This window comes from Hyaena hyaena, unplaced genomic scaffold, assembly GCF_003009895.1.
Source record: "Hyaena hyaena isolate Hyena2069 unplaced genomic scaffold, ASM300989v1 scaffold_856, whole genome shotgun sequence".
In the NCBI taxonomy this organism is placed as follows: domain Eukaryota; kingdom Metazoa; phylum Chordata; class Mammalia; order Carnivora; family Hyaenidae; genus Hyaena; species Hyaena hyaena.
In genome coordinates, this window is record NW_024081491.1 from 755,844 (window position 1) to 777,964 (window position 22,121).

At 38.0% G+C, this 22,121-nt stretch overlaps 1 protein-coding gene across 4 annotated transcripts in view; it reads left to right on the forward strand.

Moving 5' to 3' along the window:
* GPATCH8 (G-patch domain containing 8) overlaps positions 1 to 22,121 on the forward strand; it is a 94,196-nt gene that overhangs the window by 67,713 nt on the left and 4,362 nt on the right. For all 4 annotated transcript variants that reach the window (XM_039220030.1, XM_039220032.1, XM_039220031.1 and 1 more), the window contains 2 exons: positions 5,456 to 5,599; positions 18,679 to 18,809. In XM_039220030.1, coding sequence (XP_039075961.1) covers positions 5,456 to 5,599; positions 18,679 to 18,809 — 275 coding nt within the window. The remainder of the gene's footprint in view (positions 1 to 5,455; positions 5,600 to 18,678; positions 18,810 to 22,121) is intronic.

Genomic DNA, 22,121 nt, shown 5'->3' on the forward strand with positions numbered 1-22,121 from the left:
TCAACTTCTCCAGTTATAAGAGAGCCATATAGTATATAATATAATCCTTTGAAAGCAAAGTTATAAAATAGTTAAGAAGCCAACACATTATTAATTTCCTATCAAATGTTACTTACCTTGTTCCTGTGTAAGGATAGGCTGTCCACTTCCATATAGTCTTGCATACGATGTCCTATATTATGAGTATTTAGGAGATGATGACATAAAAACGTCTCTCAGAATTCTTGTCTCATAGTTACTGGATTTTCGAACAAAGACAGTAACAAACATACACAACAGATAAGTTTAGTAACTATACAACCTGATGATTATATTACTATTCATTATAATGGATTATATATGGATATATAATATATATATTATATATTATAATATATAATATAATCCAATATTATATATATGGATTATAAAGGTTTTCATCTTCACATTGAGAAGGCTGAGGAGGAAGAAGAGGGGTTGGTCTTGGAATCAAAGGTAGAAGAGGTAGAAAGGGAGGTAGGAGAAGTTGGCACACTTAGTATATATATCATTATTTCTGATTTTTTTCTTTTTCATTTTCAAAATAAATGTTTCTATACATCATCTTCTGCCATTTGCTTTACGTTTCAGTGCTTGTATCCTAGATGGGTCCATGTGGTAAAAGAAGTCAAAAGTGGTCTTGAATAGCCAGAACCCTCTTCCAGATAGTTTACTGTCAACTAGTTCTTTGGCACTGCTGTTTCTACATTTTCTTCCTTATTGTCTGGCCCTGGTATGGAAGCACTTGTCTCCCATCGAGTTGTCTTCTGTTAATTCCTCTGGTGTGTGGTGTCTGTTAGCTCTTGATCCATATATTGAAAGATCCATGGATCTTCTTCAAGATCCATACATTGAAACCCTTCCCCACCACCACCACTCCCCCCCCCGCCCCCATTTACTGTCTCTTTTCTGATTACTGTGATCAGCTCTATTGTAAATTCTGTAAAGTCATGCACAACATCTGGACACGGTTTTCTCCAGCAGGAATATATTATTTGGGAATTGTATGGCTTTCACAGCTTTTTCTGTAACAACAATGGCATCTTCGATGGTGGAATCCTCCCAGATTTTCATGATACTCTTTCTTTTGGGGTTCTCATAGTATTAACAATCCTTTCTATAGTTTACTATGTTTAATGACCCCCTGATCTAGAGGCTGAATTAAAGACTTTGTGTTTTGGGGGCAGATAGACTACTTGAGTGCCTTCGCTGCAGAATTCATCAGGTTCTGGGTAGCTAAGGGATTGGAGGCAGTCCGTTACTGGCAAGGTACTTCCTGACTTCAGGGACGAAGCACTGATGGGACCAATCCAAATAAAGCATTCCTCTTGTTCAGGCCTTCTTGTACAACCAAGACTGACAGCTGGTGTTTTTTTTTTCCCTTCAGGGGTGGGGGTAGAAGTTAACTTTATAGGTAATCGCAGTCCTGATTATAAACCCAACTGTATTTGCATGAAGCAGTAGTGTTAGACTATCTTGTCCTCCCCTAAATCCTGGTGTTTGCTTCTCTTCCTTGCTAATAAATGTCATTTGTGGCTTTCCATCCCCACCCCATCCCTAGAGTAGGACACTTTTATTGCATTAAAAAACTTATTCAGGCAGATAATCTTTCTCCTCTGTGATTTTCTTAATGGCGTCTGGGAACTTGTCTGCTGCATCCTAGTTGGAAGAAGCTGCTTTTCCTGATATGTTTTAGCCAAACTGCTTTATAAAATTATCAGATCATCTTTTGCCTGCATTAAATTCTCCAGCTTTAAGGGTTTTTTTTAAATGTTTTATTTATTTCTGAGAGAGAGAAAAAGAGACAGGATGAGCAGGGGAGGGTCAGAGAGAGAGGGAGGTACAGAATCTAAAACAGGCTCTAGGCTCTGAGCTAACTGTCAGCACAGAGCCCAAGGCGGGGCTCGAACCCACGAACCGTGAGATCATGACCTGAGGTGAAGTCAGCCACTCGACCAACTGAGCCACCCAGGCGCCCCTAAATTCTCCAGCTTTAGCTCCTTCACCTTTTGCTTTAATTTGTCATATAATCACTTCACCTTTTTAACCTTATCAGATTCCATAAACACACAAAAGCTGCATTTTCAATATGATATTAAAAGGTTTTGCACAAAAAGTACAAGGTTTTTGCACCTGCGAATGTAGCTGCAGTGACAGCTTCACAGATTTCCTTTTTTTTTAAACATTGGTCTTTACATTGGATTCATTTGTCTTGAACTGGCAGGCAGCGCTGTTGCAGCTCTGAGTCTATGGTATATATCAAGCAGTTCACCTTTTTCTTGTAACGTCATGACTTTTCTCTGCTTGTGAGCACTTCAGCATCACTAGTGGCACTTCGTTTGGGTCCTGTGGTGTTATTCAAGGCTTACAGTATTGAACTAAACATGATGAAAAATACACAACTAGGAGAGATCACTTTTTCCTCCAGTACCCAATTCGCTTGAGAGACGAACTGCTCCTGCAGAGACGACTAGCATCACAGCGTTTTAAGTGGATACTCTCAACACAGGAGCCCCCACCCACCCACCCCCAGTCACAGTGGGAGATACGGGAATCACAGTAGTACGGCACGTACTGCCGTTCTTATGCAGTTATGATTTAATATGTCGTCTTTACGTTCACATTTCTCTCTGCCAGTGGTGCCGTTTAAGGTCTGTGAGTATGTACTTAAGTTTTGATGAATTTTAGCTTTTTATATAATAGGTTTGCATATATTTTATGTAACAAATGACAAAGTAAACTAGTATCTACAAATATTTTATGCATTAATGACACCTTTTTTGTAATTTTTAAAAATATTTTTAGACTATGTGGTTTATCTGCAAATTTTTTTCAAATTGTTGCAAATCTCCAAACTTTGCAGTATATTTATTGGAAAAAATCCTTATATAAGTGGACCCATGCAGTTTAAACCCATTCAAAGACCAATTGTACTCAGCTTGTTTTGAAAAGTCTTTAGATGTCTAGCCTTTAAATGGAACTGCTGAGGCAAAATGGACCACTTTTTTGGGTCTTTCCCACAGTTTTGAGCCAAAACCTCATTAAGACCAGTGGATAACCAACATGTCTGTGTTGGCTTTTCAGCTTAGCAGCCCAGCTTATTTGAAGAATAGCCTCTTAATATTTAATTCCATAACTGGCCACAGTCTCAAGTAATACTTTTGCCTTACTTAAAGTCTAAAAAAGATGGGGCACCTGGCTGGCTCAGTGAGTAGAGCATGTGATTTTGATCTCAGGGTCATGAGTTCAAGCCCCACATTGCTTATAGAGGTTACTTTTAAAAAGTTTAAAGAATTAGGCGCGCCTGGGTGGCTTAGTCGGTTAAGTGTCCGACTTTCGCTTAGGTCATGATCTCGCGGTTCGTGGGTTCGGGCCCCGCGTCTGGCTCTGTGCTGACTGCCAGCTCAGAGCCTGGAGCCTGTTTCAGTCTGTGGCTCCCTCTCTCTCCGACCCTCCCCTGCTCACTCTGTCTCTCTCTCTCCTAGAAATAAATAAAACATTAAAAAAAAAATTAAAAAAAAAAAAGTTTAAAGAATTAAAGAAGTTAAGTGATGATATAATTGCTCCAGCTTTATTTTGGCTACTGTTTGCCCGGCATATCTTTTTCTATCCTTTAACTTCCAACTTTCTAAGTTCTTTGAGTTTGGAGATATCCCTTGTAATCAACATGTAGTTGGATTTTGATTTTCTGGCTGTTTTTTAGTACATCTATATTTCTTTCTTTCTTTTTTTTTTTTTTAATGTTTATTTTGAGGGAGAGAGAGAGAGATTCCCAAGAAGGCTCTGTGCTGTCAGCATGGAACCCGACACAGGACTCACACTCACAAACCCTGAGATCATTACCTTAACCAAAGTCAGATGCTTAACTGACAGAGCCACCCAGGCGTTCCATTTTATATTTTTAAACATTTTATAACTGCTTTATACTCTATGATAGACTGTTCCAGTATCTGAGATTTTAGGTACTTAAATTTATTGTGTATTTCCTATGACTCTCACTGTTAGGTAGATTTTTTTTTTTAATAGTTTATTGTCCAGTTAGATAGATTTACTTTCTTTTTGTAATCTTTTATTATAACCCCCATTTTGTTGATCTTAATCTAAAAAGATGTTAAAGAGCCAAAATTGAGGATGCTTTCTGAAAGGATTTTTTGTAAGTTTATTTATTTTGAGAGAGACAGAGATAGTGTGAGCAGGGCAGGGGCAGAGAGAGGAGGGGAGCACACTGTCACTGCGGAGCCCAGTGTGGAGTTGGCAGTCATGAAACCGGGAGATCAGGACCTGAGCCAAAACCGAGTCAGATGCTTAACCTATTGAGCCACCCAGGTGCTCCACCAAGAGGATCTTTTATTCCCTCTGCCAAGATGCAGAAGTCTTCAGTACTCTCCAACCCAGTCACAGGTTCTTTCATTTATTAATGAAGCTTCTTTGGTCTAGCTCCCCCATCTTGCTCCAACCCCAAATTCCTGTGTCACCCACATATCCTAAGGAGAGCCCTTGCCCATCACAGCCCTGATATCAGTTTCAGATATTTGATTTGTTTTGTTTTGTTTTCTGTTGCCCCTTTTGAGGATATTTCTATGGTTCCCTACAATGCAGTAAAAATTGTGTTTTTTATTTCTGGTTGGTTGGGGAGTTTTTTAGCTAGGGGTAGGAGTAGGGGATGCCACCATAATGCCAAAAGGCAAAGTAAAATTAAAAAGTCTTTTTTGGGGTACCTGGGTGGTTCAGTCAGTTAAGCATCTGGACTTCAGCTTAGGTCATGATCTTGCATTTCGTGGGTTCGAGCTCTGCATTGGTTCTATGCTAACAGCTCAGAGCCTGGAGCCTGCTTCAGATTCTGAGTCTCCCTCCCTCTCTCTCTCTCTGCTCCTGCCTCGCTTGTGCTCTATCTGTGTCTGTCTCTCTCTCTCTCTCAAAAATAAAAAAACAAATATTTTAAAAAATCTTTTTAATTGTTTTTTATTTCTGGTTGTTTGGGGTTTCTTTTTAGCCAAGGATAGGAGTAGGGGATGCCACCTTAATGCCAAAAGGCAAAGTAAAATTAAACTCTTTTTTGGGGGGCCACTGAGGTGGCTCAGTCACTTAAGTGTCTGGCTTCAGCTCAGGTCATGATCTCATGGTTCCTAAGTTTGAGCCCCACATCGGGCTCTGGGTTGACAGAGCTCGGAGCCTGGAGCCTGCTTTGGATCCTCTTTCTTCCTCTTTCTCTGTCCCTCCCCTGCTCACACTGTCTTTCTTTCTTAAAAATAAACAAACATTAAACTCTTTTTGAATATTTATTTGAAAACAACTATTAGTACATACAGATTACCCCACCTAATTGCCACTTGTGTTCCATCTAGCTTTTACTAGTACCACTAAATAAGCCTCTTTATAACATTCACTTAAAATTCTACTAAGTTCATTTTTTGTTTGTATTTTGTGGTTCTTATAGGATTATGTTGACAAAGAGAAGGCCATTGCCAAAGCATTGGAAGACCTCAGAGCCAACTTTTACTGTGAACTCTGTGATAAGCAATATCAGAAACATCAGGAATTTGACAACCATATCAACTCCTATGATCATGCACACAAGCAGGTGAGAAACAGTTGTTTGCTAACAAAAAGATACATTATTTGTTGTTAAAAACTATTGAATTTTATAAATGTACCCCCCAAAACTTGGTGACTTTGGTTTCTTATATCTGCCAGTCTTTATCCGAAGTCCATCTGACTTACTTTTTTTTCAGTGACAAGTCCTGACGTAGACCTCCCCCTTCCAAGAATTTATGTAGAGAAGAATTGTGAGCTTCATAAATCTTGCATAAAGTTTTTGGCTTTGAGTGGTTTCTGAATTTGTATTTAATTTGGTAGTTCAACTGAGGATCACTAGGAGTTTTGTTTCACTTTCTCACTCTTTGTGAATATGTTAAACTTTGAATAGTTATCCCAGACTGTGGTTGCTTCGTCTTCTATATATAGGAGTTCATGCTTTAATGGCTACTATTTCCCATCGGTAAGTCATTTTGTTATTGGTGTACCTTGGAAAGTAGATAAATCTTGAGAAGGAAAAAGAATTAGATGCTGTCTTAACTTTAACAAAACTTCTGATGCTGCATGTTGAAGAGCTTGCTAAAAAGTGAATTATACTTTCTTTGCAGTCTTTTTTGCTTTCACTAACTTAGAAAATAAAACTGTACCTAACTAGATACTGGCATAAAGAAGGTGTCCAGGGGGGATTTTAGAAGGAGGAAATGGATCTTTAAATCTATAGAACAGTCCTGGCTTATTGAATAATTTTGAACCATTTGATGTTGGAGGATTTTAGCAGAACTTACTAGATCTTTGAAGGCATAGTAGTTGTATTTGTTGAACTTGTAAGATTTATGAGCATTGCTGGAATGCTCTTTTAAGTGGATCTGTTGAGCCAGCATTATTTTTAATTAATTAATTTATTTATTTATTTTACCTTTGTGTCATCTTTCAGCCAACCCTAAGATTTTCAGTGCACAGGTAAAGAGCAAGCTTTAAGCTTTACTAGCACAAGGATAGTTTGTAAATTGTTATACTTTCTGCAACAACCTCTTTCACAGTTAACCACACCTAACCAATTTAAGCTTCTTCCACTGAAAGAATTGTATTCAAGACAGCATTTGAACTTGTGATATACCTTTGGACATTGTGTATTATCAGGTCTGCTTAATTTGAAGAAGGAGACATTTAGAGAGGATATATGGACAAGATATATACTGGCAGTTACCTCACTTTTTCAAAGAAGCATCTGTCAATAATGTTAACAGTAAATACTGCTTACCCAGTAATTTTTCTAGTTTCTCAGTATATATATAATTCAAATTTGGGAGTTATTTTTTATGGAATTAAGAAAGACTTGTACCATCTAAACACATAACCACCTTTTTTGGGCTCTGAGAATTTCTTCAATTAAGAATTGTCTGTGGGGGGACAAAATTGTCCGTGATAGGACACCTGGCCAGCTCAGTTGGTCGAACATGTGACCCTTGATCTCAGGGTGGCGAGTTCAGGCCCCATGTTGAGCTTAGAGCATACTTTAAAAAATAAAAATAAAAAGAGTCGCCTTTGATAGATTAGGACTCCAGGAGAAACTTTAGGCACCAAAAGGACATTTAGAAAGATTACAGTTTTAGTCGATAAGTCTCTTGAGTAAAGTTCGTGTTAGAAAAATTTACCAGGAAAAGTGTAATTGAGACTTGAGCAATGTTTAGACTGCCTGTTAAGGGGGAAAAAAGTTTTATCCAAGCAACAGATTTACAAATCAAATCTGAGCAGAAATGCAGAACTAGTGAAATTCACATTGGCAACATTAATACTATGGATGATGTTTTAGTTATGTTGCCTTCAACTTGAGCCTGGTAGTAATTTTTACAGCTCTGGTTCATTTGAATTTGACATGTTTGTTCTCCTGTGCACCTTGGGATGACTCCGTTCTCTCTCTATGTTTCTCTATTGCAGTGGTTTTCCACATGGGGAGTTTTGTCCTCCAGGGAACACTTAGCATTGTTGATTACCACAGTTAGGAGGATGGTGCTACTGGCATGTAGCGGGTAGAGGCCAGGAGTGCTTCTAAATAGCCTGCAATGCACAGGAAAGCTCCTTGGAACCAAGAATACCTGGCCCAAGCTGTCATGTGCTGAGATTGAAAACCCCTGTTATACTAGGACTGGTGAAAACCTTTGAAATATATATGATATTGCGATACCATATGGCCTTTCCTTGATACAAACCACTGTCATTTTAAGTCCCCAGTTGTTATAAACATTTGTAAAGTGCTCATCTAGATGATGCCAAGTACTCATTTTTTTTTTTTAGATTATCATCAAAATGAAAGTACAAAATTAAGGATTTCTTATAAGGAACTCATGGACTACTTTCCATTAATATAGAAAAATGTCTGCGATCCTTGGTCTGGGAAGAAATCTTTAGCTGGTATGATTAATGAATGTATGTGAGCCTGTTTCTTCACCATGATCAAAAGCCCATCTTAGGTATTAAAAAAAGAATGGCTATAGTATGAGTCTGTTTTGTTTGTTTTTGGTGGAATGTTCTGTTATTTGGTGGAAATATAGGCTTTTTCATCTTTCTTTTTTTTTCATCTTTATACTGCTCTCTTAGTGCAAATAATAGAATCTTAAAGCAGTGCTATAAATACAGAAACAAAAAAAATGCACAGCACAAAATTTTTTATAGTTCTACTCTTCCCTTTACTTAGAATTTCTAAGGAGCCTTTAATTGCCCTTGGTGTACAACACAGCTAAAAAACCCCTAAGAGGAGGTAGGTCCTGTTTTTCATTCCTCTTTGATGGACATGAACTTACCATACAAATGGACCTACCATTTTCCAAATTCATGCTCTAAAATCATAAAGACACCCTGTCTTGTCTTCCAGGAAGGCACACAGGATTATTATGAATCTGAGATAATAGGTAAGTACATTCAACCCCTATATTAGTAATCCCTAGTTTGCATCTTCCATCAAATTTTTACCATTAAAAATTTCCAGAGAAATAATCTATCCTGTTAGTGGTAAAACTAGTAGTATAGACAGAATTCTGAACACACCCCTATCTTTTTTAAGCACAAATAATCTCTCAAAAAAGGGCTATGTGGTCACCCACATTTTGTGGTGATTTGGGGGGGGGTTGTTATTATGTGCCTCTCCATGTTCACTAGTTTTTCTCAGAATTTCTAACATTTTTGTGAACAAAGTCACCAACTTGCAAATATGAAGATCCAACTTTTTCAAAGATGAAAAAGCTAATTAGACACTTTGGCTCTTTTCAGCAGTTTAACCCTCATTTTAAGGTGATAATTTCAATACATTTTGAAGGATAGTCCTTTCCATTCCTCGAAAACGAGCCCAATCTGATTCCTTTTTATGGAGGTTATGCCTCAGAGCTTAATAAACATTAGTATCCATCTTCTGTCCCTCTTCGTTTAATTATAGTACAGTTAAGTTTACTTTGAAACTAAACATTTTCCCATCTCTTCCTCTTTGCATCTTTGATTATTTTGCATAGCTAAAAACATGTCTACTAGTGGATATGACCATGGAAACCATTTTCTTCAGCTTTTCAGAGGGCCTAAATTTCAAACTACAAAGAACATTCTTTCCCAGAAGTAAATTTGCAGCAACACAATATAACAGTACCTTATTTTAACACTATTTTTTGTTGTTATTGTTTTGCTTTCTTTGGTGCCTTGTTACTTGGTCAGGATTCTCCCAGTCGTACTGTCTTTTATTTGTGCCAGTAAGCTCTCCAATACATAAACCAGAGTTCACAAATTATCCCACAGATGTATTTTGACTGTAGTGTTAGATTTTTCCTATTTAATTTTGGTTGGTTCTCAGTCTTTTAAAAATGAGATTTTATATAATTCAGGCTTTGTCTTCTCTTGAAAAATTAAAATATCTCAGAACATTGGGCCTACATTTCAACATAACCAATTGGCTAAAGCTGAACAGTTGCTATCTCTTTAGAAAGTCACACACTCACTCTTCAATTAGCAGTGGTTTCCACTTTATCTTGTCTCTTACATCAACGTGTGTGACTCACTATATTAACTGCCAGATCCTTCTAAACATTTGAGTTTGTGACCCAGACCCATACCTTCCTTTTGTCTCCACGCACAGGGTTCTGACTGACAGTGGAGAAGCAGCACATTGAAAAGCTGCCTCCTTATTCATCTTTAAGTGTTGAGTCCAGCTTCTTTGCAGTTTCAAAACCATCTGCAGTAGTTACATCCAATTTATCAAAATCTGGTACTATAAATTAGCAGCTTTGAGAAATTCTTTTTAGCAAGAATCAATGTCTTGGTCAGAGGAAAGAATGCTTTCAGCCTGCCCCTTCTTTCTGCTATAAAATAGCTTCAGTGTGAGAACCCCTTTTATGTTTATTGAAAAGACTGAAGTTTCATTTAATACCAAGGTCTGTCTCAACGGTAAAAATAGTGGTTTTATGAGCTTTAAATAGCTGACCTAAAAGAGATTAAGCCTGTAGCACCCCTCGATGACTGCTCTATTCTGAATTGTACACAGTGTGTTCTGTGCCCGTGTAATTTAGTTAACTCTGTCTAAACTATTACAGTTTGGCAGTATTGTTTACTTCTGGTTGACTATTATATATCTGGTAATACAGATTACCAAGGAACAGCAAGTTTAGTTTTCCTTATGACTCAGAAATGAAATAGGTTCTGTCTTGAAGTATTTTCTGAGAAATTCCTTGGTGATGGAGGAAATGATCATCTTTGGACTTCACAAGGGCTTCATTCAGGTTGGGGGTGTCCACTCTCCACTTGGAGTCACACTGCTTACTGTCTGCAGTGTTGTCCCTCAAGATAGTATTTGTTTCTCTGTGTGTTTGGCACACGGGGCATCAGGACAGTAAGCACATTAAAACCAGTTGGACCTCTGGCAAGCCTACAGATTTGAGGAGCTTCAGACTGGGCTCCCTTTCTTCAGTGCTACTTTGATACTTCAGTGCAAGGGAAACAAAAAACTAAATTTTTAAAAGGCAATAAAAAGTAAAATAGGGGAGAAATAATTTTAGGGCTAAAATATAAAAGAAACAACTTTTCTAAAAGAAGTGAAACCACAGGGGTGCCTGGCCAGGTCAGCCAGTGAAGCATACAACTCTTGATCTCGGGTTTGTGAGTTCAAGCTCCACACTGGGGCATAGAGCTTACTTTGAAAATTAATAATAATAATAATAATAGCAAAAACACTAAGATACCACTGAAGATAGTCTACACATATCTATATTTCATGTGTTTCTGGGATGTTTATCCTTAGAAAACCATAAATTGATTATTGTTTAGAGTTCTTAAATCCAGCTGTCACAGTCAGATTAAACTTAGAAAACTGTGTTTAGGGAAACCATCTGTTTTTGTGAGCAGGCAGGGGTAACCCTAAACAGACCCTTTGGGAACTTCATTTACTGGCAAACTCTGTATTCTCTTCCTAGGAATATCTAACTCTTTTCTTCATTTTGATATACATTCCCAATATGAATAAAAATGATTCTGCCTTATATTCTGCAGTTTTCAACCTGTTTTTAGCCCAGCGCATTTACATTTATCACAGTGATACAGTGGAGATTCATGTATGAGGCTGTATGTTCTGTTGTAGTCTGAAAGGTAAAGCAACCTAAGAAATAATGATAGTCTGTGAGTGACAGGCCTGAAAAGAGAGCTCTGAACTGAGATGCTGCTGTTCATTTGCTTTAGACCTAAGCAGTTCTTATGAATTTTGCTCCTTTAAATTTTACAGAGAAGTCAGACCTTTGCCTCCAGATAGGATTTTGAGGGCTGTATAGTTATATCTGGTTGTTGTTGTTTGTTTTTTGTTTTTTGTTTTTTACTTTTTATTCATTTATTTTGAGAGGAAGAGCAAGTGCAAGCAGTGGAGGGGTAGAGAAAGAGGGAGAGAAAGAATCTCAAGCAGCCTCTGCACCATTAGCACAGAACCCAGTGCGGAGTTTGAACTCATGAACCATGAGAATATGACCTGAGCCAAAATCAAGAGGTGGATGTTTAGCCAACTGAGCCATCCAGACGCCCCTATATAGTTACATTTAAAATTCACTAGCCACAAAACCACAGTGGCATACCATTTCACATATATTAGGATGGCCAAAATTAAAAAGACACAGTAACGTATGTTGGAGAGGATATGGGAAAATCTGGAACACTCCTGCATTGCTAGTGGAGTTGTAAAATGGTATAGCACCTCTGGGAAACAGTTTGGCAGTTCCTCAAAATGTTAAATATAGAGTTACCATATGACCAGTATGTACCCTTGAAAAATGAAAATGTGTGTCCACACAACAATTTGCATAAGATTGTTCATTGCAGCATTATTAATAGTAGCTCAGAAGTGGAAATAGTGCATATATCCATCAACTCATGAATGGACAAACAAAATGTGGTATATCCATACAGTGGAATGTTATTCAGCAATAAAAAGGAAGGGCTTACTGATAAATACAACACACACAAATCTTGAAAATATTACACTAAGTAAAAGAAACCAGTCATAAAGCCCCCCATATTGTATGATTTTATTTACATGGAAAGTCTAGAATAATCCTATCCATAGAGAACATACATTAGGTTTCCAGGGGCTGTGTAGAAAGGAGTAATGGGGAGTGACTGCTCCTGAGCATGGAGTTTCTTTTGAGGGCAAAGGAGATATTCTGACTAAAATTAGGAGTGATAGTTGCACAGCTCTGAGAAACCCACCCAATTTTACATTTAAATGGGTGGATTTTATGCTATATGAATTGTATCTCAGTAAAATTATTCTTTAAGCCTCATGATCCAGCTTAAATTTTGGTGATGGTGACTATGTGTACATATACATACATGTGGGCAGGGGGGAAGACACGTTACAGCAGGCACAGCCGGTACTGTAAAAATATACCACACTTTCAAGGCTTTTTGCTGACTTCCTGAAAATAACAAAGCAAGTATTTAACAATGATTTTATGACAAATTAATTTTATATTCACCAAATGATAAGTATGGTCATAAATGACTAATCAGAAACACTCCTACCAAGAAGAATGAATACTTCTGTATTTCCCTCTGATTTTTTTCAGTATCTATAATCAGCATTAATGTTTAGTTTTCTCTGTTACCAAACATTTGGTTTGGCTCTGTTACTGAATAAAACTTATTTTCATCACTTACTGATAAACATGAAAGAAAGACTAAAGGTAACTAAAGTTACCTCCAGTGTCCAGTAACTTGGATTTCCTTAACCATTCAACTATAATCTTCCTTCCCTAAGTAGTTGAGTGCTGAGGCTTTCTGTGTTCTTTCCTGGTCCTGTTCCTTCCTCACCACATGGTGATGGTCTGGATGGTCTCATTCAGAAGCATCAAACACTGAGGCCTGCATCCAGGTAACCTGGCCAAGTAACAGAGCATGATTACTCCAGTTTGGGAAGGGAGAGATTAATGTTGTATTGTGAGAGAGAGGCAGGAAACTGTGGGAGAAGAGGCCGTGGATTTGGGGTGTGCAGTATTGTTGACGTAGGGGAAAGAGAATGGTTGAGGTTCAGAGAAAGCCAGATTAGGGTCACCTGGCTGGCTCAGTTGGAGTGTGCAGTTGATCTTGGGGTTGTGAGTTTGAGCCCCATGTTGGGTGTGGAGATTACTTAAAAAAAAAAAAGTCCGATTATACTTAGTCTGAAAGAGAGATTGCGGTGCACACAGTTTCGTCACTATTTCCTGTCACCGTTCATGGCCAACAAACAATACATAAAGTATTTATATGTGTTCCCTCTCCCAATTTCTTTTAAAACTGAAAGCAGTTTGATACATGTTTATTGGGCATCTCTTGTGCCATACACAACTTTGTGCGCATTGCAGGGTTACTTACAAAGAAAGACTAAGCTTTAGTCCCTGTTTTGGGAGAGGAGGGCTGTAGGTGGTGAGAGGAAGAAACCATGGATAGTCTTTTGACTCCTCAGAGACAAAATAAGATTTTCTCTTGAGAGTTGAGTACATATTAGAACATAGGATTTTTAGTGGCAGTAGGAAATACTCTGCCTATTTTCTGATGTCTGAAATTCCCTTCACCTGGAAATAAAAGCATATGTTTCTTCAAATTGAGATAGAAGATTTAAAATACTTGAGGAAAAAATAACAGACTTATTCCTACTAGGGTATACCCAATCAAATATAAACTTCTAGCATCAATTTTTGTTAGGAAAGAGTAGTACCAAAAGATGCAAATATTTTATTAATTCAGAAGCTTATTTTGTTCTTAGAGAAAATTATGTGCAGATAAATCTTTGTCGCATTCATTCCCAGGTCAAACACCATGCCACTCCTTGCTAGTCACACTCCACATTATTGATAATGTGGGCAAATTTATCACTCACATTAAAAATCGGTGGGATTTACCAGATTCTCATTTCTCTGCTTTACTTTGTTCAGAGTTGGGTAATGGTTCAGGAGTTTGCAGAGTTGGGTAGTGGGGGAGTAGATACTTTGCTGCCAACACAGTGCTATTTAAGCTGTGTTTTAAGAAATGGAAAGTCCTTTACATTGAAGTTTCTTTAGCCCAAAGAACCATGGTTATGTGGATGGATATTTCAAGTGCTGGATTATTTCTTAAGGTCTCCCCCTATATTGGTCTTTTGGAAAGTTTAGTGAAACTCCGTCTACCATGTGATTGAGAATCAGTGAGAAATGGCCACTGTGTTCTATGTCACAAAAATATATACTTTTTTGGAAACATGCTATTGTTTTTTCAGAACAGGATTTTCAAATCCTTTCATCTTGAATTTGGTTCAGTCTTCTTTACCTTGAATGAAATATTTAAACCCGCTAGAAATGTGTTATATAATATGCTTAAATTTTTATTAATAAGCTTTAATAGTTCAAAGAAGAAACAAAATTACTAGCAACACTTCAGAAGGCATAATCTAATTTTCAGAGATAAGGACATAGTAATTTTGGATTTAGCTTAAATGATTAATTATATCCATTCAGATCAGACAGTATCCCAGTTTGGAGTCTAACTTGAATTTTTATGTATGGAATGGAATTTGCTCAGCCTTTGAAAAGTTTTTGGATTGATGACACATCGATAAATTTTTTTCCTTGCATGAGCTCTGTCTCTTTGACAGGCAGGTGTGTTGCTCCTCTGTTCTCACCTTGAAGAAGTTAATCTGAAGTTGTGTTCCTCTTTAGAATTTAAGAGGAATATAAAAGTACAGGATACTGAATTTCATATGAGCATTTAGTTGCAAATGAGCCAGGTTTTTCCATGGAATAAAATAACCAACTTTGGAAAATCTAATTCTGAATTAGGGACTTCTGCCTTTATAAAAGTTACTTTTAGGGGCACTTGGGTGGCTCAGTCTGTTAAGTGTCCGACTCTTGGTTTCAGCCCAGGTCATAATCTCATGACTTCTTGGGTTCGAGCCCCATATCAGACTCTCTACTGGCAGTGTGAGCCTGCTTGAGATTCTCTCTCTCTCTCTCTCTCTCTCTCTCTCTCTCTCTCAGCTCCTCCCCTGCTTCTGCTATCTCTTTTTCTCTCAAAATAAATAAACTTAAATTTTTTAAATTGCTTTTTACATAGGAAATTGAGAACTTTCTGATAGCTTTTTTGCATTTGGCCTAATTTTTTTTTTAAAGTAATCTCTACACATAACATGGGGCTCAAACTCATGACCCTGAGATCAAGAGTGATATGCTCCATGAACCAGTGTCCTAATTCTGTTCACAAATAAGGGGCGCTTAACATTTTAGGCTTTTTGATTCTCTAAAGAATGAGACTTCCTTGCTGGATGAGAATAATAGCTAGGAAAACCATATATATCATATAACTTGACTATGTCCCTAATGGATATAGGAAAATATTTCTACAAGTGGTAAAGAATTTATTTGGGGAAAAATCAAGGATCCAATGTTTCAGCCAGATTATTCACCAAGCATTTACCAGATGCTTTCTGTAGACTTAACTACTGTTCCGTGTATTGCAAGGTTGATTACAAAGATCAGTTACATGAGCCCCACATTGAGTGTAGAGATTGTTTTTAAAATAAAAATTTTTAAAGGAGGTAATCAGCTGGTAAAGAATGTGACGCTTCATCTCGAGGTTCTGAGTTCAAGACCCACACTGGGTGTGGACATTACTTAAGAAATAAATAAAAATAAAGTTAAAAAAAAAAACCAACTATAGTCTCTGCCCCAAATAAAAGAGACAATATTGAACATTTTTTTTTAAGTTTATTTATTTTTGAGAAAGAGTGCAAGCAGGGTGGGGGTAGGCAGAGAGAGAGAGGAAGACACAGAATCAAAAGCAGGCTCCAGGCTCTGAGCTGTCAGCCCAGAGCCCAACATGGGGCTTGAACTCATGAACTGTGATATCATGCCTCAGCTGAAATCGGACACTTAGCCAACTGAGCCACCAGGTGTCCCAGTATTGAACAATTTTGATACACAAAGTACTTCATATTTATTTTGACACTTAACCTCATACATCTATTGCTAGAATAGCCCTGTTTTTCTCATGGAGGGAACTGGAGCTCAGAGAGATGAAATCACTTGCTTGGTAATTCATAGATTTGAAGGCAAGTCTTTCTGACTCCAACTTTACACTTACTGCCTTTTTGAAAGGCAGGAACAAGTAGAGTCAGAGCAAAGCATGATGGTTGCTAGATGAGTGCTTAACAAGATACTAGGCGGTTCAGAAAGAAGAAAAATCTTACGCAGTATCAGTAAAGATTTTGGAGGTAGATTTACTTTGACCTTGGGTAGAATCCATTTTTATCATGAAAACGCCCTCATCTGAGAGAGATACCTCAAACAAACATTTTGAGTTTGGGGGAGTTGTCCAGCCCTATCTCTAAGGTTTGGGTAAGAATTCTGGGGTTCCCAATTTTACATTTGAGACCCCAGACTTTTAAAGTCTGTAAGGGTGATTTAGGAATGGTTGCTACACCCTATTTGGTGTGTAGCTTCACCTAGAATGGGGCTGCACTCAGATTTGTTTTACCGACATCATCCCATTTTCGTCTCTCTCTACCTCCAGTTACAATGTGGTAGGAATCCTAGATAGGGCATCTTCAGGCTTCAACTTCAAAGTTGCAACAGGTGGTTGCTGAATGATAGGAAAGCCTAACCTCTGTCTGATTTAGCCTCAAAACTCCAGGCTTTGATAAAATGCACATTTTTTTGGAAAGTATCTTGTAGTTTGGGAAATAACTCCTAAAAGTAATGAAATATTTGTAAGAAGGAAGGAAATGATGAGGTATTGGGAGATTTTGCAGGCCTATGGGGTGGCTAGAGAGAAGATGGCAGATATGAGAAAAACATATGTTCTATTTAAATTTTGGCTAGAGAGCATGGTAAATGTTTGGGGCAGAAAAAAACCTAAGTTTGTAGCCTGAAATAATGATACAGTAGTCCTAACAGGCTCTTTCTGTCTCATTCTCCTTAAAAGGAAAAAATTGGAATTCATATTTATTCAAGATAGTTGATCTACCATCTTGAAGTGGTTTTTATAAAAATCTTAATTCTGGATAGCTAGCTTTAGTAAAACATTTTGTCAGCTGTTGGTTACTTGAACAGTCCCAAAATAAAGGTAAATGAAAATAAGATAGACAATTTCTAGGTAGCAGTGGTCTTTCCTGAAGTTCTGTTAACTATTTTTCCTGAATGCAGATAGGTCCATTTATCCAGGAGAGATTATTACTGTGTCAGTCTCTGTGTATGTACACATATATGTGTTGTACAGGTGCTTCCCTTCTCCCCCACCCTTTTAGAGTTGATGGCTTGTCCCTGATTGTTCAGTATAATAGTTTGCAGATTCACTAAGAGAGCTTGTGTAGTAATGCTTGCTTTATTTTTTTTTCTCTTTCACTCTTGTTTTATTTTTACTTTTTTTTCTTTGTGATGTGACATTTTCAGCTGATGTATTGAAAGCAAATCCTTCTAATTTGGGAGCCCAGATCACAAGAGTGAGTTTTTCTACTAGTGTCTTTAGCTGTATATCTTTTTTTGTGTGTGTCTTTCCACCCTTTTCCCCTCCCAATTCAAAAATATTCAAAACACATTTCATAAATATTAGATATGAAAATTCCTCTGTCTGTTGAACATCATGCCCTTCCGCAAAGCAATGTCCACTTTATATTGGGTCAAATTCCTTTTCCTAATGCTACTGTAAAAGTATAGGCTAATGTATGTGTTTTGTTTTGGTTTTTTATATTATCTAGTGTGTTGGAAATAATTTTAGTTCTGTCTTCATTGCAGATATGTCTGGACTTTGTCACTAGTGTGTCATTAGCACTGTTCTTTTTTGGTTATTGTTCCATTTTGTTTTAAGGAAAATTATGTAGTAGTTTCTGAGAATAAAAGATTGATTCTTTTATCAGGATTTTAAGTAATAAATCCTTAGACTTATCTCTGTTCTCTCTCCTCATCCCCTGGAAGTTACTCTCAGGGCCATGAAGGAATGAAAAAGCTATACATATTACTGTCTAATTTCAGCAGACTGACCAGACGCTGGTCAGACTGATGAGCTCTGAACATGCTAGCATTGGAAGATGGTTTGTGTGATAGTCACAGGACTACTTCATGCTGAAAAGAAATAGCACCTTTTTATGGTGAAATAAAAGTATGCTTTCTATTTGTTTTGATTCACATAACCTCCCCATGTAAGCTGTACATTGCTTTTTAAGATCTTACTCCTGGATAATTTTCTGTACTAGCCTAACCCCTTTCTGTTCTCTTTGGCTTGTGTTATTACAATTTATCTCATATTCTGTTTGTCTAGTTTTGCATCCTGGAGGAGCAGGTGATCAAATAGTCCCTTTTTTTTCCCTCCCAGTGTTCTAAAATTTGCTTGTTGTATCTGAAATCATTTAATTTTGCCCAATAAAGAAAATGGTATGCTGTCCTAATTAGAAATGCAGGTACTGCAAGTGTTTTATCCAAAGTAATCAGCCATTGTGGTTTCAGTTACTGAAAGAGAGAGTATTAAACAATGTGTTCTGCGCTAGCACTGTAACCATTGATTGAGGGTAAATATTCTAAAGACCTTGTTTTCAGGATCCCCAGATTATTCTAAATCACCCACCCTCTGTTCCCTTTTTGTTTTGTTGTTGTTGTTGTTGTCCACCAGAGATTGAAAGATCTCAAGCAGAGAGAGTTTGCTCGAAATGTCTCTTCAAGATCCCGCAAAGATGAGAAGAAACAGGAAAAAGCACTTCGGCGGCTCCATGAATTGGCTGAGCAAAGGAAACAAGCTGAATGGTGAGGATATGTTCTTTTTCGTTCTTTTTTTTTTTTTTTTTTTAAGTTTTTATTTTTATTTATTTAGTAATGTTTTGAGAGAGAGAGAGCACAAGGTAGAGGGACAGAGAGAGAGGGAGACAGAATCCCAAGCAGGCTCTGCACTGTCAGCACAGCCCTGTGTGGGGCTCAGACTCCTAAACCGTGAGATCATTACCTGAACTAAAAGTCAAGAGCCAGATATTTAACTGACTGAGCCACCCAGACACCCCGAGGATATTTTTCTCTCAAAGGGTTCTATAGATAGTTATAATCCTTAAGATTTTAGATTTTAGGTTATAATTTAAGACATTAAAATTTAAGAATTAGAACCTTTGGGGCGCCTGGTTGGCTCAGTTAGTTAAGCATCCGACTCTTGATTTCAGTTCAGGTCATGATCTCACAGTTGTGAGATCAAGCCCCTTGTGGGGGTCTGTGCTGGGCATGGAACCTGCTTAAGATTCTCCCTCTGCCCCTCCCTCCTGCTCATACTCTCTCAAAAAACAAACAAAGGGGCGCCTGGGTGGCTTAGTCGGTTAAGCGTCCGACTTTCGTTTAGGTCATGATCTCGCGGTTCGTGGGTTCGTGCCCCGCGTCGGGCTCTGTGCTGACTGCCAGCTCAGAGCCTGGAGCCTGTTTCGGAGTCTGTGACTCCTTCTCTCTCTGACCCTCTCCTGCTCACGCTGTCTGTCTGTCTCTCTCTCTCCCTCTCTCTCNTTCTCTCTCTGACCCTCTCCTGCTCACGCTGTCTGTCTGTCTCTCTCTCTCCCTCTCTCTCTCTCTCTCTCTCTCTCTCTCCTAGAAATAAAATAAAAAAACATTTAAAAAATTAAAAAAAAAAAGATTTATAAACCTGATTAGTAATTCTTTTTTTCCAAACTGAAAGTATATCTGTAATTAGAGTATAATATACTGATGAGGAATATGCACTTGAGGCCATATCCTACCATCTGTGTGACCTCAGTTATCTAAGCTCTATGCCTCAGTTTCCTAATCTGTAAGATGGAGATGATAATAACAGTTTACTTCTTACAGTTGTGACGAGTGATTATCTTTTCATCAAAAGTGCCTTATAGGGGAGCCTGGGTGGCTCACTCAGTTAAGTGTCTGACTCTTGATTGCAGCTGGGGTCACAATCTCATAGTTGGGAGATTGAGTCCCACACTGGGCTCCACACTGGGCATGGAGCCTGGTTAAGATTGTCTTTCTCCCTCTGCCCTTCTCCACTGCTTGTGTTTGTTCCTTCATTCCCCCTCCCCCCTAAGAAAAAAAAGTGCCTTATAAAAGAGTGCCATGCCATAGGAGATGCTCAATAAATCAGTAAATTATACAAATATTATTGTTCCCATTCTCCAACATTCTTCTGTAGAAAAGCACACATATTACAGTATTTTATAGCTAAAAAGTGTTGGTGCAAAGATTCAAGTGTTTTAATGTCCTTTTAAGTACTATACAGTTAGTATTAACCACTAAAACCTAGGTATTCTATCCATTTATTTCTCTGCAGCTTCCTATCTTCTTGAGTGTTCTTTTAAATCTCCCTTCATGGTTCTTGATGATTATCAATTTGGGGGCTGGTACCTAGCCTTAAGTGGAATTTACCCCACCTGGGGCTGAATTTCCAAGCAATGATGCTTTGGGAACCCAAAGCATCTGAGGCCCCCATGTTTGTTTTTAATGGCTGTCCAGGATCAAGGAAGGAACTGGTTATAGTAGAAAGAGAAACTATGACTGTGGCTTTTAAAAGTTTACAGCCAAGTTGGGGCCAGAGTTTCTAAGTTCCTGGACTTACTAGATTTTTTTTTTGTCTCAGGATCCTTTTTTTTTACTTATTTGCTTCTCTGTTTTCAGAGAAGGAAGGGAGAGAACACATAGTATAAGTTTTGAAACCGAATTAACCACTGAGCTCTAAGTTGAGATAAACTGCCTATAATAAACTGGTTCTGATTCCTTCTTTGGGCAGCTTTTTGTAGAGTAACACGTTACCCTTGGGCATATTGCAAGGCTAGCGTCTCAAAAAGTATATACCAGGTCACGTTCTGATCTGGGACATATTTTAATACATGTTTTTCTTCAGTTTCATATAAATAGTTAAAAGATGACCAATGATCTCTTGGGAGAATAAAAGAAGGTTTGACCAATCATCAGGTATTTCATTGTCCCAGAATTAATGCATGACCCCATATAAGTATTACTGAATTCACATGGTAAAGTGTAAGCAAAAGAACAAAATAAGATTCCTTTTTATTCACCTTGAGAGTCTCTTTGCCATGAAGTAGGTTTCGTAGCACAGTGTGTCTCTTGCTGTCTGAATCTTTCAGGTTCCTGTCTTCCATTAGCAAGAGTTTTTAGATGACAGGAGATAGCACATCATCCAAATATATTTGGCCCCTAAATTTAGGACAGCTTGTAGTTAGGAGTCAGATAACAAGGTTTCATCCAAATAGATAGTTAATTCTCCTCACTTCTTAATTTTGGCTTGAAAGATACCTCAAGCATATAGTCCACACACTAAAAGTTTCAGACATGACCTGAGTTTAAAGCACTGGCTTTGAGGCTCCTCTGTGTTCCTGTTTTCAGAGCTGAGAAAGTGTTTGGTAGCATCATGATCATGGTACAGAATGCCGAGAAATTATCACAAAACCAAGGCAAATGCCGGACATACTAACCAGAGACTACCATAGAATAACACAGTGGAAGTTTCTGACTATGATAAACTCAGAAAATATCCATATTTTTAAAAGTAAAATTTGAGGGGCGCCTAGATGACTTAGTCGGTTGAGCGTTCAATCTTGATCTTGCCTCAGGTCATGATCTTGTGGTTTGTGGGTTCCAGGCCTCGCATCAGGCTCTGTGCTGACAGTGTGGAGCCTTCTTGGAAATCTCTCTCCCTCTCTCTCTGCCCCTACCCAGCTCGTGCTCTCTCTCTCAAAATAAGAAACTTTAAAAAAAAAAAATAGTAAAATTTGAAAACAGAGGAAAATAGAGGGGTTTTTTTTAGGTGACTGAAATACAATCTTTGTGAATAGATGTTGAGCCACACATTTGATGGCATACTGATGGGTGGGATGATTCTGTAAGAACTGAGAACAGGGGTGCCTGGCTGGGTCAGTCAGAAAAGCACGCAGCTCTTGATCTTAGGGTCGTGAATTCAAGCCCCACATTCAGTGTAGAGATTACTTAACAAAATAAACTTAAAAAAAGAAAAAAGAAATGAGAACAAATACAGGATGGGTCAGCTGTACCAGGTGGTAATGACAAAGTATTTGAATTGTGTGATAAAGCTTTACTTTT